General features: G+C 46.7%; 1 protein-coding gene and 1 pseudogene across 10 annotated transcripts in view; one reads left to right on the plus strand and one right to left on the minus strand.

The window, feature by feature from the left end:
• The window catches only part of LOC103020603 (ras-related protein Rab-7b), an 85,720-nt gene extending 67,827 nt beyond the window's left edge, over window positions 1-17,893 (minus strand). For 6 of the 10 annotated variants that reach the window (XM_057539565.1, XM_057539567.1, XM_057539563.1 and 3 more), the window contains exons 1-4: window positions 17,671-17,893; window positions 9,622-9,690; window positions 8,939-9,065; window positions 8,006-8,221 (exon numbers count right to left, since the gene is read on the minus strand). In XM_057539565.1, the coding sequence (XP_057395548.1) occupies window positions 8,006-8,221; window positions 8,939-9,065; window positions 9,622-9,674 (396 nt within the window). In that variant the 5' untranslated portion in view covers window positions 9,675-9,690; window positions 17,671-17,893. Of the gene's footprint in view, window positions 1-140; window positions 238-8,005; window positions 8,222-8,938; window positions 9,066-9,621; window positions 9,691-16,453; window positions 16,514-17,670 lie in introns of all 10 variants that reach the window. The other 4 variants (XM_057539568.1, XM_057539569.1, XM_057539559.1 and 1 more) reach the window with 2 other exon arrangements.
• On the plus strand, window positions 15,314-15,470 carry LOC130706882 (60S ribosomal protein L39-like; annotated as a pseudogene).
• Window positions 17,894-21,585: the final 3,692 nt, after the last annotated feature.

The raw sequence follows: 21,585 nt of genomic DNA on the forward strand, positions 1-21,585 counted from the left end.
TTCTGAGTTCATTTTTAGATCAAAAATCATTCACTTGGACCACAGAGCCCCTGGGCCCTCAGGTAGAGAGAAGAAAAGGACAGCCTAGAGAGAAGGGAGCCCCTTTTCCAGGAGTTCAATCTAATCAACAAATGACTGACCTGCTTTTGCCCAAACCCATGGTATCCATATCACTTGAAGGAAATTGCTGGGTGAAACCATAGGTTGCAGTGCCTTAGGATCCGCCAGGTCCGAGGCCTGGGTAACACAAAGGAAATGACAAAATGGCTATTTCTGGAGGGTGATTTAGGTTCATTTGGTTGCTCTCCGTGTGGATATGAATCCTCTCCCCTGTTTCAGTAACGCAGACAAAGTTAACTAAGCTACAGTAGTAATTCTCAACTGAGGGTGATTTTCTCCCCCAGGAGACATTTGGCAATGTCTCCAGATATTTTTGGTCACAACCAGGAGGAGGGGTGTTGCTGGCATCTAGTGGGTAGAGGCCAAAGATGCAGCTAAATATCCTACAATACCCAGGACAGTCCCCCACAACAGGAAATTTCCCAGCCTAAAATGTCAGTAGTGCCAAGGTTAAGAAATCCTGAGTTAAAGCATCCTCTGGGTACCCAGTCCTGAAACAGGACTTGGATAAACAAAAGAAGACAATACTTAAAACACAGAACAGAATATAACAAGTGAGCTGTGTCACATAAACACTGCAGTGAAGTTTTGAAAAGGAGACAAATGTGGGCAACAGAGAATCTGAAACTATGTGGAGGAGGTACAATTATGCTGTTTTTAAAAGCATGGAATGAGGAAAAATGCTTTAGGGAAGAAGAATAGCTTGAGTAAGAGTACAGAAGTGGGAAGGAGCTGGGTTATGGAAGAAACAGCGAGGAGGCGAGGGTGGATGATGCAGGTGAGTTACAGACGAGGGCAAATTAACTGCAGGGAAATGGACTGGCCAGTTTGCTCATGCATGAAAGTACAGAAATGACCTAGATACCTAAGGTCTCTTTCACCATCAACATTCTATGATTCTAGAACAGCGGGTCCCAACTTTTTGTGCATCCAAGTAGCCTTAAGTTATTTCTAAAACTACAGGTGCCTGAAGCCCACTCCCCAAGATTCTGATTCAGTAGGACTGAGGAAGAACCAGAACATCCGTATTTTTAAAGCCTTTTGCAACATGATAAATACAATGAACACTGTTGCATTAATATATATGAAACTTGTTGAGAGTAAACACTGAGTTCTCATCACAAGGAAAACGTTTTTTTCTACTTCTATAATTTTTTATCTATATGAGATGATGGATATCACTAAACCAACTATGGTCATCATTTCATGATGCATGTAAGTCAAATCATTATGCTGTACACCTTAAACTTACACAGGGCTGTATGCCAATTATATCTCAAAACTGAAAGAAAAAAAGGAAAATCTGACACAGGCCAGAAAATCATCATTCTGACTCTTTACCCATTACAGTATTATCTGTATTACGTATTCAATGCTTCAGCTGAAGTAAAGTAATTCAACCTATTAACTCCCAACTCATGACTTTCTACTTTAACAATTATCTATGCCCTCTAACTCAATAATTCTGGGAGCCTATCCTAAATAACCAGAAAATAAAACAATGTTTTATTATATATTATACAACAAAGATTATGTTATTTTTAACTTTTATTAAAATATAATTACAGTATCACTTTTAATGTCTAAAAATTGAATACAATATAAACGTTCCATCACAGTGAACAATTAAATAACGGCAAACTTATGACAGAATACTAATTAGCCACTAAAAATGACAATTACCTTTTAACAAAATAAAACACTTATAGTAACACTAAGGGAAAATATCAGGATACAAAACTACATATAAGGGTGTGTGTAGGACTCCATTTCTGTTAAAAATAGAGCTTAGAAACAAAACTAGAAGATTTGATTCAAACTGTTAACATTAGTTATCTTTAGGTTTGGGGATTATGGGTAACTTTATTTTCTTGTTTATAATTTTCCATGCTTTCCAAATTTCCTATAAAACATGTATTACTTTTCTAATTGGGGAGAAAAGTTGGCCTATTCTGCTGATATAGGCTGGACAGAAACAACAGTTTGTTCCAAGGCTAAAGAGATTTAAGTTTCAAAAATATATCTATGAATTAATTCTTATGAATACTTATTGAAGGCCAAAAATTTTTAAAATAGATCAAGACCACTAAATTCCTAAATAGTGATGAATGTAACACAGCATCCACATTTTAGAGCTACTGTAAGGAAGCAATCCTATAAACTCATTAGGTGGGGAGTGTTTCCTATAAACTCATTAGGTGGAGATTTGAAGGCACTGTGGACAATTTCCATCAAAGCTGACTGAGCACAGGGCAGGCAGGATCTACCTGGGATTTGGTGACATAACTAACTCATCTCCTGCCATGAAGGGAGCTCATCAGGGCCAAGAGACTACCTACTTTATGGTAAAAGAAATAATGGCAGGATCTGTTGAAATTAACATGCTTTGAAAGACGGGGCAAATATAATCTAGAAAAGTAGTTACTAAAATGGAAAGGTGGGACATTTGAAATTATTGCAAACTCTTCAATATTTCCTGCAAGGATTAGCCAGTAGTGGGGTACTAGGCATCCAGGATTTTCAAAGATTTCGAATATTCTATCCTTTTGCCCCCAGAAGCACACTCAAACTCGTAGACCAGGTGCCTCTATTTTAAAATAATGAAAGTAGGGATGTGGTTAGAGCTATGAACTACCACAATCACAATGTTCAGACGGCAACTGAAAGCAGAGGTTCAAGTAATCCTAACTACATACGTCCAAGTATGCATAATCCCACTGCACATTCCCAGCACACCTCAGAGGTGGTCCGAGCAACGGAGACGCTGGAAGAACCTTCATCTTATTAACCTATCCCGCTGGTGGGACACAGGGCTCAGTCTCTGTTAACCTACAGGGGCTCCACAAACCAAGTCTGCCCCTCCTTCTGGAGGCCCAGGCCACAGCCGTGCAGGCACCTGGAGATCATTGGTAGGAAAAACACTCTTTAAAAATGAAACAAAACAAAACCCAAAAAGACAAACAAACCCGACTTCTCAAAAGCTTTTCCAACCTGGAGTGAGAAATAGTTGAACGCAGTGGCAGAATATCAGGATGTCTGAAAGCCCAGTTTCACCGAGTAAAAGACCTGGAATGCGGCAAGTTAACTCAAAGGCCCGGGGCTGCACTAGACGTGGTGTGGTTGCAAAGACCGCCCAGACCGGCCCACAGTCTGGCCTCTGAACCGGTCGGCGGCCCGGGGAAAGCAGCCCGCGTCCCGCCGCCGGGAGAGGCCTGAGCGGCCGCTGCGCCCCTAATAGACCTGGGGCCCGGCCGACTGCAGACTGCCCACCAGGTGCCCCGACTCGGGGCCGGGAAGCTCGTCCGGGGCAGGCGCGTTACCTGCAGCAGATGCAGCTGGGCCACGAGGCGCCGCGGCAAATGGAGGAAGCAGTCGCGAGCGTTGGTGAAGGCCACGGTCACGGCCGCCCCGTCACCCCCAGCACCCGCCAGGCGACCGCTGCCCCACATCATCCGCAAGCGCTGTTCCCGCGGCCGCACCCTAGCCGACCGGGGCTAACCCGGCAGGCCGAGGACGTCGGAGCCGGAGAAGATCGATCGGCCCCGCCCCTAGCCCCGCCCCCTGCCCTGCCGCGCATCTGTAGCGGGCGGGTGGGGGCATGGAAGCCTGCTCCGGCTCTCCGGGCCTCTCCGCCGCGCCGCCTCACATGCATTTAATTAATTAATGTGTTTGTTTGTTTGCCTTTGGCTGCGCCGCATAGCATGTGAGATCTTAGTTCCCCAACCAGGGATCGAACCTGTGCCCCCTGCAGTGGAAGCGCGGAGTACTAACAACTGGACCGCCAGGGAATTCCCTAATATGCATTTATTTATTCTTTTTTCTTTTTTTTTTTAACATCTTTATTGGAATATAATTGCTTTACAATGGTGTGTTAGTTTCTGCTTTATAACAAAGTGAATCAGCTATACATATACATATATCCCCATACCTCATATGCATTTAAAATGATCAATTGTGTGTGTTGAGATTAGTATGTCAGATACATCTTAAACCACTCAAAAATAATGAAGAAAACATAATCCCAATGTTATGAATCAGCAGTAAGTCAGAAACTGCCTGAGTGTAGAGAAAGAATGCACATCCTAGTGAATAAATTCTTCATAGCATAGATGCTAGCAGAACTGTTCTTTCTAATAAACTAATTTTTTTTCACTTTTACCTTGTGTAGAAGGAGTAGGGGTTTTAAGAAAAATCTAAGTCAGCAATTTCTTTAAAATTATCCTGGTGAGGTATTGATTGATTGATTGATTGTGGTAAAATATACGTAAACATAAAATTTACCATTTTAACTATATTTAAGTGTACAGTTCGGTGGCATTAGTACATTCACATCATTGTGTAACCATCACCACTGCTCATTTCCACAGCTTTTTCATCATCCCACATCTAACATATATGTTTTAAATATTCATTTTCTCTTTGTTAAGTAGGAAGAGCTTCCCTATCTTCCCAGCCCACACCTCGGAGGTATTAAATTAAGGAGGGGAACAGTCACTTCCACGTATTAAGATTGCCATGTGCTTTATAGGCATCATTGCCTATAATCCTCAAACAACCTCATGAAATCTGAGTCTGGTCTCTATTTCACAAAGAAGCTGGAACTGGCCAAGGACACACACGAATTTGAGCCCAGAGAAGGTGCTCCTTCCGGTGGCCCTCAGCTCTTATCCACTCAAGCCTGTGCGAGCGGGGACTGTCTCCAGACTGGCTCTCCAAGCCCAGGGTGTGCCTCTCAACGACTGGCGGCATCCCCTGCTGGGTCTGTGCCGTTTGCGGGCAGCCGCTTCCCAGCCTCACCTCTGGCTCCACGATCCTGGGTCTCTGGATTGAAGTCCCTCTGTTCTCCCCACTTCCAGTTCCTCCTCTCCACTTCCCTGTGCTCATCTCATGGCTGCGAGCACTTCTTCACCTCTGTTCCTCCTGCTCTGCCTTCCTTCAAGCCCTTCCCTTGTCACCCTCTCCAGTGCGGGTTATTTCCACACCCTACTCAGTACAGACCCCAGAGACCTGGTTGGGCTTGCCTGGGTCTTTGCTACTTCTTTCAAACTTTTATTCTTCCTCTCTCTGCAGAACAAAGCTCATCATCCTGCAGCTGGGATTGGACCCCCTCTACCCCTCTGAGTCATCACCTATGCCTCCCATCCTGCCAGGTACCCCCTGATTCACTGAACACTTGCAATCTCGTGAAACTTCCTCTGCACGCAGCCCCCAACGCTCACGAGAGCCTCACACTTCCTTCCCCTGCAGCCGTCTTCACCTTCTCTCCACTCAGCCTCTCCTTCCCAGGCCCAGACCCAGGGCCTCCATTGTCTGCTCTCCTTTCCCCTCCCTCCTTCTGCCCTGTTCCTCAACCTCTGACAGCCTCCTGGCTCTTCAGCCTCTTCTTGTCTCTCCTCTTTCCTCCATGGGTTCTCAGCGAGTGCCCTTGCAGCTCTGTTCTTCAGCTACTCTTGTCTGGAAAAACCTTCCATCAGGTCCCTGGCTTTTACCCCATGTACCATTGTTGAAGAAAAACACAACATAGACTCCACTTCAAACTCCTGGTCTCCCTGAGCCCTTGGTGTCACCCATCAGTTCTGGTCTTTGTCCTTGACTAGCTCCTTCACCTGTTTCTCTGCAGAGTAACTGGCACAGCTTCACCATGATTCTTGAGATTCCTCCTGGGCTCCCTTCCTCCTCTCTCTCAGCAGAAGATGGTGCCTCTTATTTCACTGAGGAAACGTCGCACTCTCAGTCTTGAACTCCCTCGACTGCCCACCCCACGACTTGCAGGTATATGAAGCAAGATGTGAAATGGAAGTTTTGGCAGAGACACTACAGTGTGATTGATGCCAGGTATCAAGTTGGTTGGGAGACAGACCACCCCTGGGACTGTGCACATTTCCAAAGGTTCATGACCAAGAATCTGCTAGACGACTCTAACACCCCTGGCATGGATATAAAAGGATTGAAAAGGAGGGTTAGAAAGGATTTTTTGGGGGGGTACACCCCTCCTAAGAGGGAGACCATGTAAGGCCTCACCTCTGGACAAAAGAGGGTTTCAAGGAGGCCACTTGGAAAGGTTAACATATGACCCCTGGAGTTTGGTGGCTACAGTGGATTGGTATCTGATTGCATCTGAGGGATTTAAGGCAAAAGGCAACAGGGCAGAGAGAGGACAGACTGCACTGAGAATGAATTACCCTTGGCCCTACAATGGAGCCAGAATGCACGGTGTGTCTTATGAAAGAGAGGAGGCGGGCTCCACAGAGAGCTAGGCAGCCTGGAGCTGTTGTAAACCCCATCAGGAAGAGTGTCTGCAGGAGGAGGGGACCCCATGGAGTGGAGGATGGCTCTTAAGCTCCTAAATTAGGAGTTGAGGAAGAATATGCAAGACCCTTGTCAGGGGAGGTACAGTTAAATGTTCCCAGTGGAGGCTTCTTAGGACCCAAAAGAGTAATCCACCAAGAGACAGCTTGAAATACCGGACCGGGAGAGCACAAACTATCTTAAGACAGTACCAGTCAAATAAGGATCTTTCCGCTTCTCCTGACCTCTTATCCCTCTTTTTGCTTCATTCCTGATGGGCTCTGAAACCAAAATTATCCTGAGAAGGGGAGGAAGTGTAGACACATAAAGTTGGCAATGAGATGCCCCTCCTAGACCACAGTGTTCTCACTTGCAGCTGGCCCCAGTGGGAAAAAGAGAGACCCCTTGGCTGTGAATGAACTTAGGACTTTGATTCTTATTTGAGATTGGATATTTGTAATTAGAGAATTGACACTAAATTTGCAACCTGAAGTTACCATAGAATTGATGACTTCTAGATTTCTATTTCCAGCACAGACTTCTCCTTTGAAGTTTCATTCTTATGTGTTCTAAAGCCTACTGGTCATCCCCAATTAGTTGTTCTCCAAGCTCCTCCAACTCAGCATGTCAGAACCAAACTCATCTCTCTCTCTGAACAAGAGGCTCTTCTTTATGGAGGTGATAGCTTAGTTGGAAGCACCACCATCCATTCATCCACCCACCCATCCATCATTCCAAGTGATGCCTCAGTTCTCCTATCACTTTTCTCCATTTGAACACTTGTGAAAATGTGGTTCAAATATGAACCCCATTTATTTTCTCTATTTGAAACACTAAGACAACTTGTTCAGACACTCTTTTTGGTTTCCTTTGGGCTTTGTTTGGCACAAGAGCATCTTTTATAAATTGTCTACTTTTATTCTCTTCTCATTAGTAGGCAACGATGAACAGAGCTCTACTCAATGCCACTGCCATGGTAAACACCTACATAAGTGTGGTCACTGCAGCCATGGAGCAAGCAGATCATTTGTCAAGTGGTTGGCCAGATGATATAGAATATGCTTAAGCTAATAAGAAATAAATACTGTATTACTACTTTCCCAGAAAATTTGTAGTTTCAAGAATTCATAACTGCAGACCCCCTATCTGACCCTGGGTAGAAATACTGTTCTACAGGTTAATTCAAATCCCACCTGCCTACTTCTGGTGCCTTCATTCTTCCATTCCCTGTCTCTAGACAAAATTGCCTTCAAAATTGCTCACATCATGCTATTTCTTACCTTTGTTCTTGCTGTCTCTTCAGCCTGGAACCCACTTCCTTATAGGAAGCCCTTTCTATACTCTGGGCTTGAGTAGATAGATGCCCTTTCACTATGGTCCCCAAATATCCAAGGTGTATCTCTATGATTGCTTATGATTTATCTTATTGTATCATAATTGTCTTTTAAATTATCTGCATCCATTACTAGACTGTAAAATTCTTAAGGTAAGGACTATGCCTGATTCAACTCTGTATGTGTGGGACTTAACTCAGTGCCTGGCATATAGCCAGTCCTCACATGTTTGGTGAATGAATGGATGAATGAGTCAGCGGTACCTGCCGGTCTGCCAGATCGATCTTGTTCCCCAGCACCACCATGGGGTAGGACTGCTCCATTGGAATGGTTTTGGCTAGAACATCACCCCTCCAGGTTTCCAGGGCTTCAAAGGTCTCCACGTCAGTGACATCAAAAGCCAGGACGCAGCCATCAGAGCCTTTGTAGAATGTAGACACCATGGAGCGGAATCGCTCCTGTCCTCCTGTGTCCCAGATCTGGAGGGGAAGAACAGAGGCTCCATGGGGCTGTGATGAGTGGCTGAAGGTAGGCCCAAACAGGTCACATCATGTCAAAGCTTCCTTTTCTGGGTAGGGGGCAGATAGCCCTGGCACAGGTGCATGAGGTCCTTTCACACACGGGCATCACACACCCTGTCACCCATGTACACTACAGAATCTCTGCACTAATATTTAACATCCCAAGAGTACTTTCACATCTGAGTCCTCATTTTCCACCTGGGGCATCAGGACAGGCATTGTTCTTCCACCTGATAGATTTGGACCTTGGGAGTGACTTGCCCAAGTCCACTTGGCAATTTTTCCAGGGAACCTGAGCCTTAGGGGGCCTCTTAATTCTGGATTGGTGCTCTCCCTTCTAGATCAGGGATCAGTAAATTTTTCCATAAAGGGACATATAGTAAATAACAAGCTTTGCAGACTATATACCGTCTGTTGCCACTACTCAATTCTGCTGTTGTACTGTGAAAGCAGCCATAAGACCGTGAGTAAACAAACGGGCAGGGCTGTGTTCCAATAAAACTTTATTTTCAAAAGCAAATGGTGGACCAGATTTGGCCCATGAATTAAAGTTTACTGATCTATGCTCTAGACTCTTCTAGCTCCTGGTGCACATTGCTGTGTGAGTGGCCGTCCAGGGAATGTGGGGTGATATTCAGGTGTGTATGTTGAAGAGGGGATGAGAGGGCGGCTCACCTGTAGCTTCAAAGTTGTGTCATCCAGTATGATAATCTTGGAGAGGATGCTGGCTCCCAGTGTGGTCTGATAGTCCTCGTAAAATGTCTTGTGCACGAATCGGTGGAGGAGGGAAGTCTTTCCAACACTAAGGAAAAAAACCCAGACACATGTGGACACACTACAAACACACACACACACACACACACACACACACTCACACACATATCCATACCTTTCTCAACATCTTACCATGACCCTCTCACCACTGTCTCTCTCTGAGATTTTGAATTTCTAACATTTGCAGTTTGAGTAGCTTGCTAATACTAGAGAATGGACACTAGAAGCAGGGACCAAAGTGAGCAGAGAAGTTTGCAGAGAGCCGAGTGCCTCACAGCAAAATGGTCAGGTCTTTCCTGTATGTGGCAGGAGGTAGGAGGGCAGAGAGATGCTAAATGGCTTGCCTAATTCACATACCTAGTTACTGCAGAGTTAACTGCAGAGCCGGGGTCAGAAACCAGGTAGCCTGACTCCCAGTCTCTTTCTCCCATCTCAGCTCCCTTCCCTGGGGTGGAATGCCCTCCCTGGTGCCACTCTGAATCAGAAAGGGACCCATGCAAGGTGGGAGCAAATATAGGACGTCTCACTGTTCTTGGGTAGGGGCTTCTTCCCAACCCCCAGACCCCCAGCTGAACTTGGCTTACCCCAGGGCTCCGATGATGATGAGCTTGAGGTCCACCTTCTTCCGAGGATTCATGGAGGGGCTTCAGAGCCTGTAGGGAAACAGAAGTCATCTACATGCTGGCCAGAGTAACCCTGTGGCCATTGTCACTGGGGCTGGTGTCTACTTTCCCCTCGTCATGTGCAGAACTCTGCCCTGGGCTCGGATGGGGTTGTTCTCCAAGTGAGGCGGATGACTCAGCAACCCTTACACACCCACCTCCTCACTTCCCCTGGGGGTCTCCCTGAGGCTGGAAGGATGGTGGCCCCACCCCATCCTAGGACAGGCACACCTCTTACGTTTCAGCTCTACCGACCCCGCAGGGCACCAAGGCTGGACTGGACTGAACAGAGGCCTCGCAGACAGCCTCTGTTCCAAGCCTGGAGCCAGGGATGCAGGGCAGTGCGGGAAGAGGAGATGGGGGTGGGACAAGGGGTCCATTGTTAGGACCGCTGAGAGGCTTTGGATGGAAGAGTGGCCTTCCTTCAGCCCGAGGTGTTGCTGCATTGGCAGAATCAAAAGGCTCTTCTCTAATGCAGCTGGTGGGGGTGTAACTGGTACATGTTTCTGGAAAGCTGCTTGGCAGCAAGTATTGAGAGCCTTAAAAATGTCCCTGCCCTCCACTTCTAGGAATTTGTCCTAAAAAAATAATCTGAAACGCAGGCAAAGACTCTTGTTCAAGAATGTTCTTTCCCAGCGTCATTTATAAACACCCAACAATAAAGAAGTGGTTAAAAAAAATCATGGCACACGATGAACTATTAAGCAGTCATTAAAATGGAGTTTGTGAGCATATTATAATAACGTGGGAAAATGCTTATGCCATAGGATCTAAATGAAAAACAGAAGACACTAAACTGTACATACCATACCGCCCCCCCCAAGTATTGAAATGAATTCCTACTTGCATGGAAAAAGATCTAGAAAGAAATATATAAAAAACGTAAGTCGTTAATTCTGGGTGGTAGGAAACTATGATTTTAACTTTGTTCTCTATACTTTTTAGTATGTTCCAATTTTTTTTTAACAACAAACATGTCAAACATGTATTGTTCCTATAAGAGAAAAATACTTGTATGTATGTTTTATATATATAAATTATATATGTATATATATTGTGATTATTAACAAGATAAAGCAAAACTGTCTCAGGGAATTATGCTTAAATGGCTCTTTGGTTCTACCCTTACGTGCACACACATATATACTATTCCCAACTCCTGGGTCTTCTGACCTTGGGTGCAGTAGATGTATTGAGTTAACACTGATCTGACTCTGCCTGGTTGAGGTAGCAAAAGTTGGCCAGCTTGAACTTGCCTGGTACTGGGAAAAAGCTCTCAACTGGATGTCCTGAGGTTTGGGTTCTAGTTCTCACTTTGCCACTGTGTGACCTTGGGCCAGTTACTTCCCCTCTTTGAGCCTTGGCTTTCCAACTAGAGGATGAGCCATCTGGGCCCCAAAGACCCAAGGCCCCTTCTGGTTGACAAATGCTTTATCTGCTGGAGTGTAACTCACTGGGCCACGAGAGCCTTGCACTGGACACTGGGAGGAGCAAAAGACAAAGCAAATAGGAGCCCACTCCAGGGAGTCATCAGGGGAGAAGGGAAAGGGGTGAGTGATTACAGCAGAGAGAAAATGTAAAGTGCCCCGACAGAGGCCCCGAGAAACTGCTGTGAGAATTCAGGGCTGGGGGAGAAGCTGCCAATCCAACTGGGCCCTGAGGAAATGACACATGTAGTTGGGAGTGATATTTCCCAGGAGGAAATGAAATATCAAAGCTCTGTGAACAGGGGAGTGGAGAAGGTGGATGGTTTGCTTCAGGGAAGGGTGAGGTGAAGGGTGTGGAGAGAGAAAAGCCTAGAAAGGAAGCAAGATTAAGATGGGTCATGAATACAGACCAAGGATTCTGTCATTCATTTATTCATTCGTCAAACATTTCCCACACTTCAGACAGGCAGAGGAAGAGAATTCAAAGTATTAACAGGGGCTGGTATTTTGTAATGGGTGTCACCGCCTACAAGGAAACCAGCCAAGGGAGAAGTGACTCAGAAGCTTCTGAAAGGCATGTGTCTCTAAGCATCAGTTACCACTCGGGAAGGGGAGCAAGGGTGAGCTCTTTCCTAAAGGCTTTGGTACAACCCGCTAACTTGGCCTCAAAAGCCAACAGAGTGCCCTGGAAAGGGGGTCAGAACAAAAGAGAGGCAGGGGAAGTGGGAAGGGAACCAGCATTGGTTGAGCACCTGCAGGGGCTGCTCTGTAGAGCTTAGGAAATCATGAGCTATGAGATGAGTACAATGGGGGCTCAGAGAAGCCAAGTCACTCATAACTCATCTAAGGCCCCACAGGTAGTATATGGAAGAGCTAATGTGTGAATCAAAGGCCAGAGAAGGCTGCTCTGTGCCATGTTGCCCGCTGACGTCCTGAGTTTGAATCGGTAGAATCTGTGTGCACAGGATCTAGGGCGCTGGGCTCAGGTTTGGTGAACCCCAACAAAACCTTGGTAGAGCTGTAGGGGATCGAGAGAAGGGCAGCCAAAGTGACAAGAGCCACAGTGGAAGCCAAGGGAATGGGCTGCTGAACAGGAGCTGTCGTGTGTGGACTAACCACAGGGGTCAAAAGAGCATCTTGAGGCAGAGGGGAGCAGATTCACACGTTGCCATGCGGAGTTGTCAACGCTCACACTATAAGCTAAGGTTTACTCGCCTGGTGGTGTTGTAGAGCACTTTGTGAATATGCAAATAAACATATCATTGTGAGGTTAATAAATGAATACATTATTATACTACATTTAACACACATAGTACATTATTATAATGCATTTATGGCAGAAATTAAGGGTTCAAGATATGTTAGCACACAGAAATATCTTGTGGGATTGATACTACTCTTATCTCTGTTCTACCACTGAAGAAACAGGTGTTTAGAGAAGTTAAGTATGTAGTTCATCTCTAAAAGCATGGTCTGTAAGTGGCAGAACTGGGACTTGAATACAGACAGGCCTGACTCCAGAGATCACACTCTTAGCTGCTAGGTCCTACTTACTGCCTTCTGTGAAACTAGAATGAGGATCACACACCCTGCCACTTGGTGCCCCTGTCGGAGAGTCTGGGGGGCTGGATGGTTTGGGTTTGACATGGTGCAGCAGAGTTGGTGTGCATATGAAGGGAAAGCTGGTGTTGAGGGCAGGGTAGGTGGAAAGTGTATGTGTATAACAGAGGATCAATATCCACTATGTGTAAAGCACTCTACAGACAATCAAAGACAACACAGAACATAAAAGCGGGCAAAGAATACGAATAAGTAACCAGTAGAGATCTTATAAATGATAAGTAGTAAGCTTTGGGAGATACTTAAACTTACTAATTTTTAAGGCCATGCAAAGTTAAAAAATACCACTTTTTAACCCACCAGAGTGGCAAAAATTAAAAAGGTCGATGATAATATTTAGTGTTGACAAGCGGGTGGGGGAAAACTCTTGTTTATTGCTGATAGACTATGAATTGGCACCGTCTCTTTTGGAGAGCAGTTTGACATTATCAAAATTTAATATGCATACACCCTAGATTCTAATTCTAGAAGTCTATCCAACCGAAATACACATATGCTCAAACGTGCATTTTTACAAAGATAATTGCTGAAGAACATTGTAACCTAAATGTCCATCAATAAAAGACCCTTGGCATAAATTATGATCCATACATACTCTGGAATACTAGGCAGTTTTTAAATGAGTGAAGTAATGAAGTGGAAAAATATGACAATTTAAGTGAAAAAAAAATCACTGAACATTTTGTATAGTATGATCCCAATTGTATAAAAACAACCCTATGGGGCTTCCCTGGTGGCGCAGTGGTTGAGAATCTGCCTGCTAATGCAGGGGACACGGGTTCGAGCCCTGGTCTGGGAAGATCCCACATGCCACGGAGCAGCTGGGCCCGTGAGCCACAACTACTGAGCCTGCGCGTCTGGAGCCTGTGCCCCGCAACGGGAGGGGCCGCAATAGTGAAAGGCCCGCGCACCGCGATGAAGAGCGGTCCCCACACCGCGATGAAGAGTGGCCCCCACTTGCCGCAACTAGAGAAAGCCCTCGCACGAACCGAAGACCCAACACAGCCAAAAATAAATAAATAAATAAATAAAGTAGCTATAAAATTAAAAAAAAAAAAGAAAAAAGAAAAAAAAAAAACAACCCTATGTGTGTGACTATATGTTTAATATTATATTTATGCTTGTCCTGCAGTACATAGAAAGCTATGGATAGATACATACTAAATGATTAATAGGAGATGGGGAAAGGTAGATTAGAGGCAAGGAGCTATTGTTTTATTTTATATATGTCTTGTGTTAAAATTTGTTATACAAGTCTAAGTTGTTATTGTAATTAAAATATCAAATAGGGCTTCCTTGGTGGTGCAGTGGTTAAGAATCCGCCTGCCAATGCAGGGGACATGGGTTTGATTCCTGGTCCAGGAAGATCCCACATGCTGTGGAGCAACTAAGCCCGTGAGCCACAACTACTGAAGCCCACGCACCCAGAGCCCGTGCTCCGCAACAAGAGAGGTCACCACAATGAGAAGCCCGCACACCGCAACGAAGAGTAGCCCCCACTCCCCGCAACTAGAGAAAGCCCGCGCGCAGCAACAAAGACCCAACATAGCCAAAAATAAATAAATAAATAAATAAATTTTTAAAAAAATGAAAAAAGCCTGGTGAGGACTTTTCAGTGTATGTGACATGAAGTCCAGTTTCCTGGCTTAAATTCCTGGAATTCCTCACTACGTCTAAAAATATATATATATCAAATAAAGACAACATTTCTTTATAAAGAGCAGGTGGAAGGATGGCAGCCCAAAGTCATCTGAGTGTGACTTCCTGACAGGACAAGTCACTTTTGTGTCTGGGGCAGGAGAGAGAGGCCTCCTGGGACTCCGGAGTGATCATGAGTTTTGGAGTCAGAGTTTTCATCCCACCTCCATATATTTGTGACCTTGGGAGAGTTTCTTAACCTTGGTGAGTCTGTTCCCTTGTGGGTAAAATAGACATCGCTCATGGCTGTGGCTGATTCTGCAGTGTGGCATGTGTCATGTTCTTAGAGCAAATTGGAAAGACCTGGTTAAACGGTTAAACACGGTAGGGGGCAAGATACCTGATTTGTAGTGCCTGCCACTTTCAGTGGTGTAAATACTCCCACCATGGCTGATTTCAAGCTACCAGTGTGGATCATTCTCCAGTTCACTACAGAAGGACCCCAAAGTTCATCTAGTCTAACCTCCTACCCAGTGCTTGAGCCACCTGCACCATATTCATGGAAAGATGGCCAGACTTGCCCCACAGAACTTGCCTCCACTAGGGGTGGGTTTCTCCTGGAAGCCACAGAAAGAATGCTCAGTTCCTCTGCTACATGCCAGCCCTCCTGAGATTTAAAGTCTTGGAGTTTTACTTGAGTCTTTTCTTCTCCAGACTCTTATAACTCACCTCAGCCTTTACTCTGAGCCCCCTTCACTCACCACTGCCCTAGTCCTTCCTCTGCATGAGCCCTCAAAGCCTGCTATAATGCAGATTCCCCTACACCTGCCAGAAGGGCAGGGATTTGCTGAGACTGCTCTTTATAATAGCCTGTCTCTCTCTTCCCTTCTCCACCACCTTGATGTGTGTGGTTGACTCTGTTCCTTGCCATGCCTTCTCACAAGACATTCAGGATCAAGCAATTCCTGGCCAGGAAACAAAAGCAGAATTGTCCCACTCTCCCAACGGATTTGCATGAAAACTGGTCACAAAATCAGGTACAACTCCAAGAGGAGACATTGGAGAAGAGCCAAGCTGGGTCTGTAAGGAATCACACACGAGATGGCCCACATATCGATGCTGTATCAAGGTCACTGGCATCTTACCATATGTAGCTGAAAACATCGCCACCGTCTGGACAGCAGGACATGTTCTATTGGGAAAAATGATTTTTCTCTTTGTCTCTATGCTTCTGCACTAGCAGGTTGGTTCAGTAGTAAATACGTGAGCCCTTTTGTTTGAAAAATAAAATAATATAAAACAGCCTGGTCGTTGGTCCCAGGATAACTAGCAGCAAGAGGGTGACCAGGACTACATCACTGGCAGTGGAGGGTGGCTTGAGGGTAGACACTGGATGGGCTCACCAGGGAACCACGTGCAGATTTCAGACTGTGGCTGAAGGTCCTTCTTGTATCCTTTGGGCTCTGCCCTTGGCTGGGCTTTGGCAATGTCTGTCCTTTTAAGCCTCCTTCCTCCCACTCAGCTGACTCAGATACTTTAAACCAGTGCATCCTCCTAGAGGCCAGACTGAGTCATCACCTTCCACTGTTAAATAACAGTGAAAAGCAGGTTTGCAATGCAGGGCCCCCCTTCAGCCAGCTCAGGTCCGAACAGAGCAGAGTCTGCCGGGGACTGTTCTCCACTGCATGTGGCTAACTGTTCTCCCCATCTTGCCTGGCAGGACTTCTAAGCCCTAGCCTTGCCCATCTGCCAAAGCTCAGTGTAGCTCAGTGCCCAGGGAGTGAGAAAGATGGAGTTGATGCCTCCCCAGTGCCCCCACCCCATGCAACACATTTTTTTTAAAGTCAGTCTTCTATGAACTCTTGGACCTGCTCTGCTTTTACCTTCCCACTTTGCTTCCCTCTCTACCCTCCTGGCCCCAGCCGGGACCCAGACACAAGCTTCAGCCTAAAAGAGGTGTTGGGTGAGGTGTCATTTCTGCTGACAGGGAGGAGGGATGAGAGGCAGTGAGCAGGGGCAGCTGAGATTCCTGAAGCAGGCAAAGCCTCCCCCTCCTCATATCATCTCACCCCACGTCACAGCCTCCCCTCTGTGCTCCCACGCCTTGGAAAATGACAAATGTATCCACCCTAAAACATAAATGGGATTTACAATCTTGAAGTAAGTTTGCATTTGAAAAGAGGCTATTGGGGAGCATAAGTCTTTATTGCCTCTCAGGAAGGCTTACAAGTCTGCCTCACCCACCCAAATCATAGCAGGTTTAGACCTGCTCTCTCCGGGAAGTGTACCCACAGCCCTGGTTTCAGGAGGCTCAGCACTCCTGTTCTTTAAGTTCTTTGGGGGTATTAGTTCTATTTCCCCAAGTAGACTGTCAGTGCCCAGAGGGCAGGACAGTGCCTCACACCTCTCAGTATCCCTCCAAAGAGTCTGACCCATGCTGGGAATACTGAGTCTTCAATAAATAGTCATCTATCTATCCGTCCATCCATTCCCATCCATCCATCCATCCATCCATCCATCTTTCTGTCCATCCATCCATCCATCCATCCATCCATCCATTCATCTGTCCATCCGTCCATCAATCTATCCATCCATCCAGCACATGTACTACATGCCTACCACGCACTATGTAGGTCTGAGGATATAGGTAAGTTACTATCTCCATGTGACCTGTGGTGGGGGATTGATCTGTAAGTTAAAGAAATTATTTTTATTAATATACAATGCTAGCAACTATAGGACATTTTGCAGTTAACAAAATGCCATCATAGCCCAGTGGATTTCAGAGTCAGGAACAACTAGTTTGTGACAAGCTGAGACTAAAATCCGGGCCTGTCCAACGCTGTTCATTGGCTTCCCAAGCACCACAGAGCTGTGCTGAGAGGCGTATTTACAGTTTAGAACAAGAGGGACACTTTCCTACTCCAGGGGTTCCCCCTTCCCCGATGAGACCCTTGGGTTGACACGGTTCCGTCCCAGAAGGTGCCCTGTCAAAGTGGCGAGGAGACTCTGGGTGCTGGCAGGACACGGTCCTGCTGAAGGGCTCCGGTCTCTGGCTGGCCCTTCTCTGACTGTGCCGGCAGCTGCATCGCTTCGCTGCTGACAGCGGGCCGTGCAGAGCCCCGAGCCGGGCCCCAACTCCCCTGGCTGGGCAGGGAGTCCTTTCTGCCTTGGCTCGCTGCCACCCCCTGGGAGTTACTCAGGCGTGGGTGTTCTTTGGGCTGCAGCTGACAGATTCTAAGCCTCCCTTGCCTCCACTCCTCCCCGCACCCCGAAACCCAAATACCTCTGGGGCTGCTGGAATAGACAGGAACCGAGAAAAGCTTGCAGGGCCCTTTCAGCCTCTGACGGCAGGCGGGGGTTCTCTCTGAGTCGGGGGTCTCCTCTTAGAGCAGCAGTCTCAGCCGGGTCAGAGGAAAAAGGCTTTGGGAGTAAAAAAGAGTTTGTTGAGGCTAAGCCACTTCCTTCTGAGTTTTCCTCCTCTCCCTCTCATGCACAAACTTGGGAAAGTTGCAAAAGAGGCTGGGTTGGGGTGACCTCAGCCGTGTGGGTGGAGGGAGTGGGAGGATGGGAAAGCCAGGCTTCCGAGCTGACTGGATTTGGGGCCCCTTGAGAATTTAGTTTACAGGGACTCTGGTCCTGGGGGGAGTGAGGCATAGGAGGCATGAGGGTGGGCCCTTGTGGGTCAGAGGGTCTGCAAGGTAACGTACCAGTTTGTGGGCACCATAAAAAACCTCTGGCTGCTTTTAGGAACTTCTGCCTCTGCTGCTGGAAGCCGCCCAGTAAAGGGGCCCTTTTGTTGGTTGAATTATCAGACTCACATGTGTAATAGATTCCCTCCTGCCACCGGCCTGGTTGGGAGACGTTCTAGTCCTCATGCCTTGCCCTCACTTTAATACTGCACACCACATCTCCACACACACACACAAACACACCGCATCAACACACACACACACACACACACAGAACCAGACTTGTGAGATGGGAGGCAAGTCCTGACATCTCCCTGTGCCTCTCGGATGAGAATGTGTGGCCCAACCTGAAGTTCTTCGGAGACTACAGGAAGTTAAAATGTTAGCGTGAGGCAGGTTTGAGCTGCCTGGAACTATGCCTTGGGTAACTATGGTTGGCAGATTGAACGGGAATAAAGTGAGTTTAGACACGCCCAAATGGATCCCTTTAAGGCTTATAATACATTCGATGCACCCCTCCATTCCCACATTCCTCCTGAGATGGGGTTTTTCCTCCTTGGAGTTCCATCCTTTGTTTAATAATCCTCACTCTCAAAAAGTTCTTCCTTTTCTCCAGTCTGAGTCTCTGACGCTGCTTCATTTCTACTGTCTAGGTCTGTCTGGTCAGGTAGACTCTACATTCCTCAAGGGTGGACTTAATATCCCTGAACCCACACTAGGCCACATGCAGTGCTAGATACAGGCCCTGGAGAGGAGTTTTTGGTGGAACAAAAGCTCCGGTTGAAGCTCATTTCTTTGTTTCACTAGCAAACATGCCTGGAGGGAGGGTGCAGTGATTTCCATGAAGTGTAGTATTGGACAGGATACATTACATTTGGAAAAATTCTAGGGCATATTCCACTTGGTTTACTTCGGAAAGGGTGCATCAATTTGCCCTCAGGACAACCACTGGTTTATGACAGCCAGTTTGCCCTTAATTTGGTGCCCTTTGGAATCCCCTGCCCCCCCATTCTTCTGCTTTTCTGAGATCAGGTTTTAAATGAATGTGTGTGTGTGTGTGAGAGAGAGAGAGAGAGAGAGAGAGACAGAGACAGAGACAGAGAGAGAGAGAAAGAGAGAGAGAGACGGGTATCTGTAGAGGTATAGAGGCACATTTGAGCCTCTTTCAGAGAACATGTAAAAGTTACCATGGGCCCGACGGCTGCTGTGGGTGCTTTTGGGTAGGGGAAGTGAACTGTCCTCAGCTAGTCATTACAGCCTCTGAATATGGGACTGAAATTTATACTTTTAGGGGATGTTTGCAAACTACCCTTAACACCTTTGGAAGCCAAGTCACTAAGCACCTTCAGGCTCTAGTCCCCACTTCCTCTGTCTGCACGGATCGAAAGTCAGCAACTTCCCTTCTCTTCCTCTGACACATGCTCCACTGGAAAATGGCGTCCAGCTTCTACTCTGCAGGGGAGGCCCTGACACTGCGTTCATTGAAGTTCCTTCCTTTCTTCCCTCTTGCACGCATTCATTCAATAATCTGAGTGTGTCAGACCCTTTGGGGGACACACAATGGATACTTGTATTTTATCAGAGGAAGTAAGACATGGTTCAAACTCACCTCTGGCCCTCACCACCGCCCTGCCAATGGTCTATTCTGAGCTGCCCTCAGTCCACGGCCTTGCTGGAGGTGCCTGTGTTTGCTGCAAATCTGTAGTGAGCTTGGAAACTCACCTCCTTGTATCTATTCCCCTTCTCTTTCTTCTTCACTTCCCTTTCCCCCTTTCTTACTTCCTTTGAATTGAACTTCCCAATAAAATGTTAAATATAAGCTTCTGACTCAGGCATTTAAAAAAAGTTTCCCCTTAAGGAAACAGGCCCAAGATAGGACTCCATAAATATTTGTTGGGTAAATGAATGAATTGTAGGACAAGAGGTCAGGCTAGATAGCGCAGGACGAGAAACAGAGATACAGGAGCTAATTTGAAAAGGTCGTAGATTTACAGGTCGTCTGCGTAGAGATGTTGACACAGGGGTTGTCTCCATAGGTTGCACTCAGCAGAGACACATCATCCCCGATGTGGGAGAGGGGAAGGAGATGGAGAGAGGAGAATGAGAGAGAGAGAAGAGGGCTGAGGCAGAACTTGAGACATACTCACATTTAAGAATCAGGAGAAAGGAAAGGATCCCAGCCAGAGGCCTGGTGAGGCAGAGATGACCAGTGTTCATTCAAGCCCCCTTACACCGCCAGGCCAAAGCTCACTGCCATTTCCCACCCCCTGTAGACAGGCATGGTCATGGACCACATTTTAGCCGATGGACGGAACGGTGAACAAGACAGAGCCCCTGGTCCCATAGAGCTCAAGTCAAATGGATATAGAGAAGTGTCCTGCTGGTACTGGGCCTCTTTCAAACCTGGCCTGGGAAGACTTCTTGCAGGAGCTGCCATAATCTATCCCTGTCCACAGGACAGTAGAATGACTCTGAGGTCCTAGAGGATGTGGGAACCACAAGGCAGATGGATCCCAGGGTTTTGAAGCATCGGCTCTTCAACTGGCCTCTCCATGAACGAGGAATACACTTTGATTGTGCTAAAGCACTGTGATCTGGGGGTTTCGTTGTTATAGAAACCAGTGTTATGTCATAACCTGGCAAGTGTTGAAAAGATGAGGGCAGATGTTGAAGCTGAGGAGAGGGGGCATACTATGGTCCTGAGGCCTGGACTTGTAGCTCTAAACCCTGATGTGTTTTACACACCCCAAGTGTGTGGGGTGTTGGGTAAGTTCTCACATAACTCCTCTCCCCTGACCATCCTCGTAAGCACAAGTTCTTCTTTTAAGGGCTCCCCAGCCAAAGCCACTGAGGCATGTTTTGGAACTTTCCTTAGAGAAAAGAGCAGACTTCACAGTCCTGAGGCCACCGACTCCCACACAAGACAGTCATCCCAGCCTCCCTCTTACAGTGAGTTGCATGTGCCAGAGTTCTTTAGCTGAGAACAGACACAGTAGGAAGGACAGAAGCAGGGTAGCCCTGTGACCTTGGCACTGGGAACTTGGGAGTACTCTCTGTGTGCCTGCCATGCACGACTCAGCTCCAGGCACCCCTCTGTCCTGTGGGGTCCCACTCAAGATTTCCATTCCCAGGAGAGAGAGTCTGACAGGTGTGACTTGAGGCCTGAGTCCTCCCCTGTAATGTCACTGGTGATGACGGGAACCCAGGAACCACCAGGAGAGGCTACAGGACTTAGAACAGGAGGGGAACAATTCCTCAAAGGAAGTGATGCCCGACACACGAAAATAGCAGGCTCCCGGGAATCCTTTGGCAGGGTCTTATCTCCATGTAGGAGCAGACATGAGGACGCTGTTTGGATCCTTTTGGGGGTCAGCAACCATTAACTTTTCAGCAGCTTATACATTTTTATTTTAACAAGTAAACATTATTAGGGGGACTGTTTAGAATCTACCTTTCATCCTTGCCTTTGAGATATCCTGAACTGGCAACTACCTGGGTGGGGGAGGAGG

Source organism: Balaenoptera acutorostrata, unplaced genomic scaffold, assembly GCF_949987535.1.
Source record: "Balaenoptera acutorostrata unplaced genomic scaffold, mBalAcu1.1 scaffold_608, whole genome shotgun sequence".
Taxonomy (NCBI): domain Eukaryota; kingdom Metazoa; phylum Chordata; class Mammalia; order Artiodactyla; family Balaenopteridae; genus Balaenoptera; species Balaenoptera acutorostrata.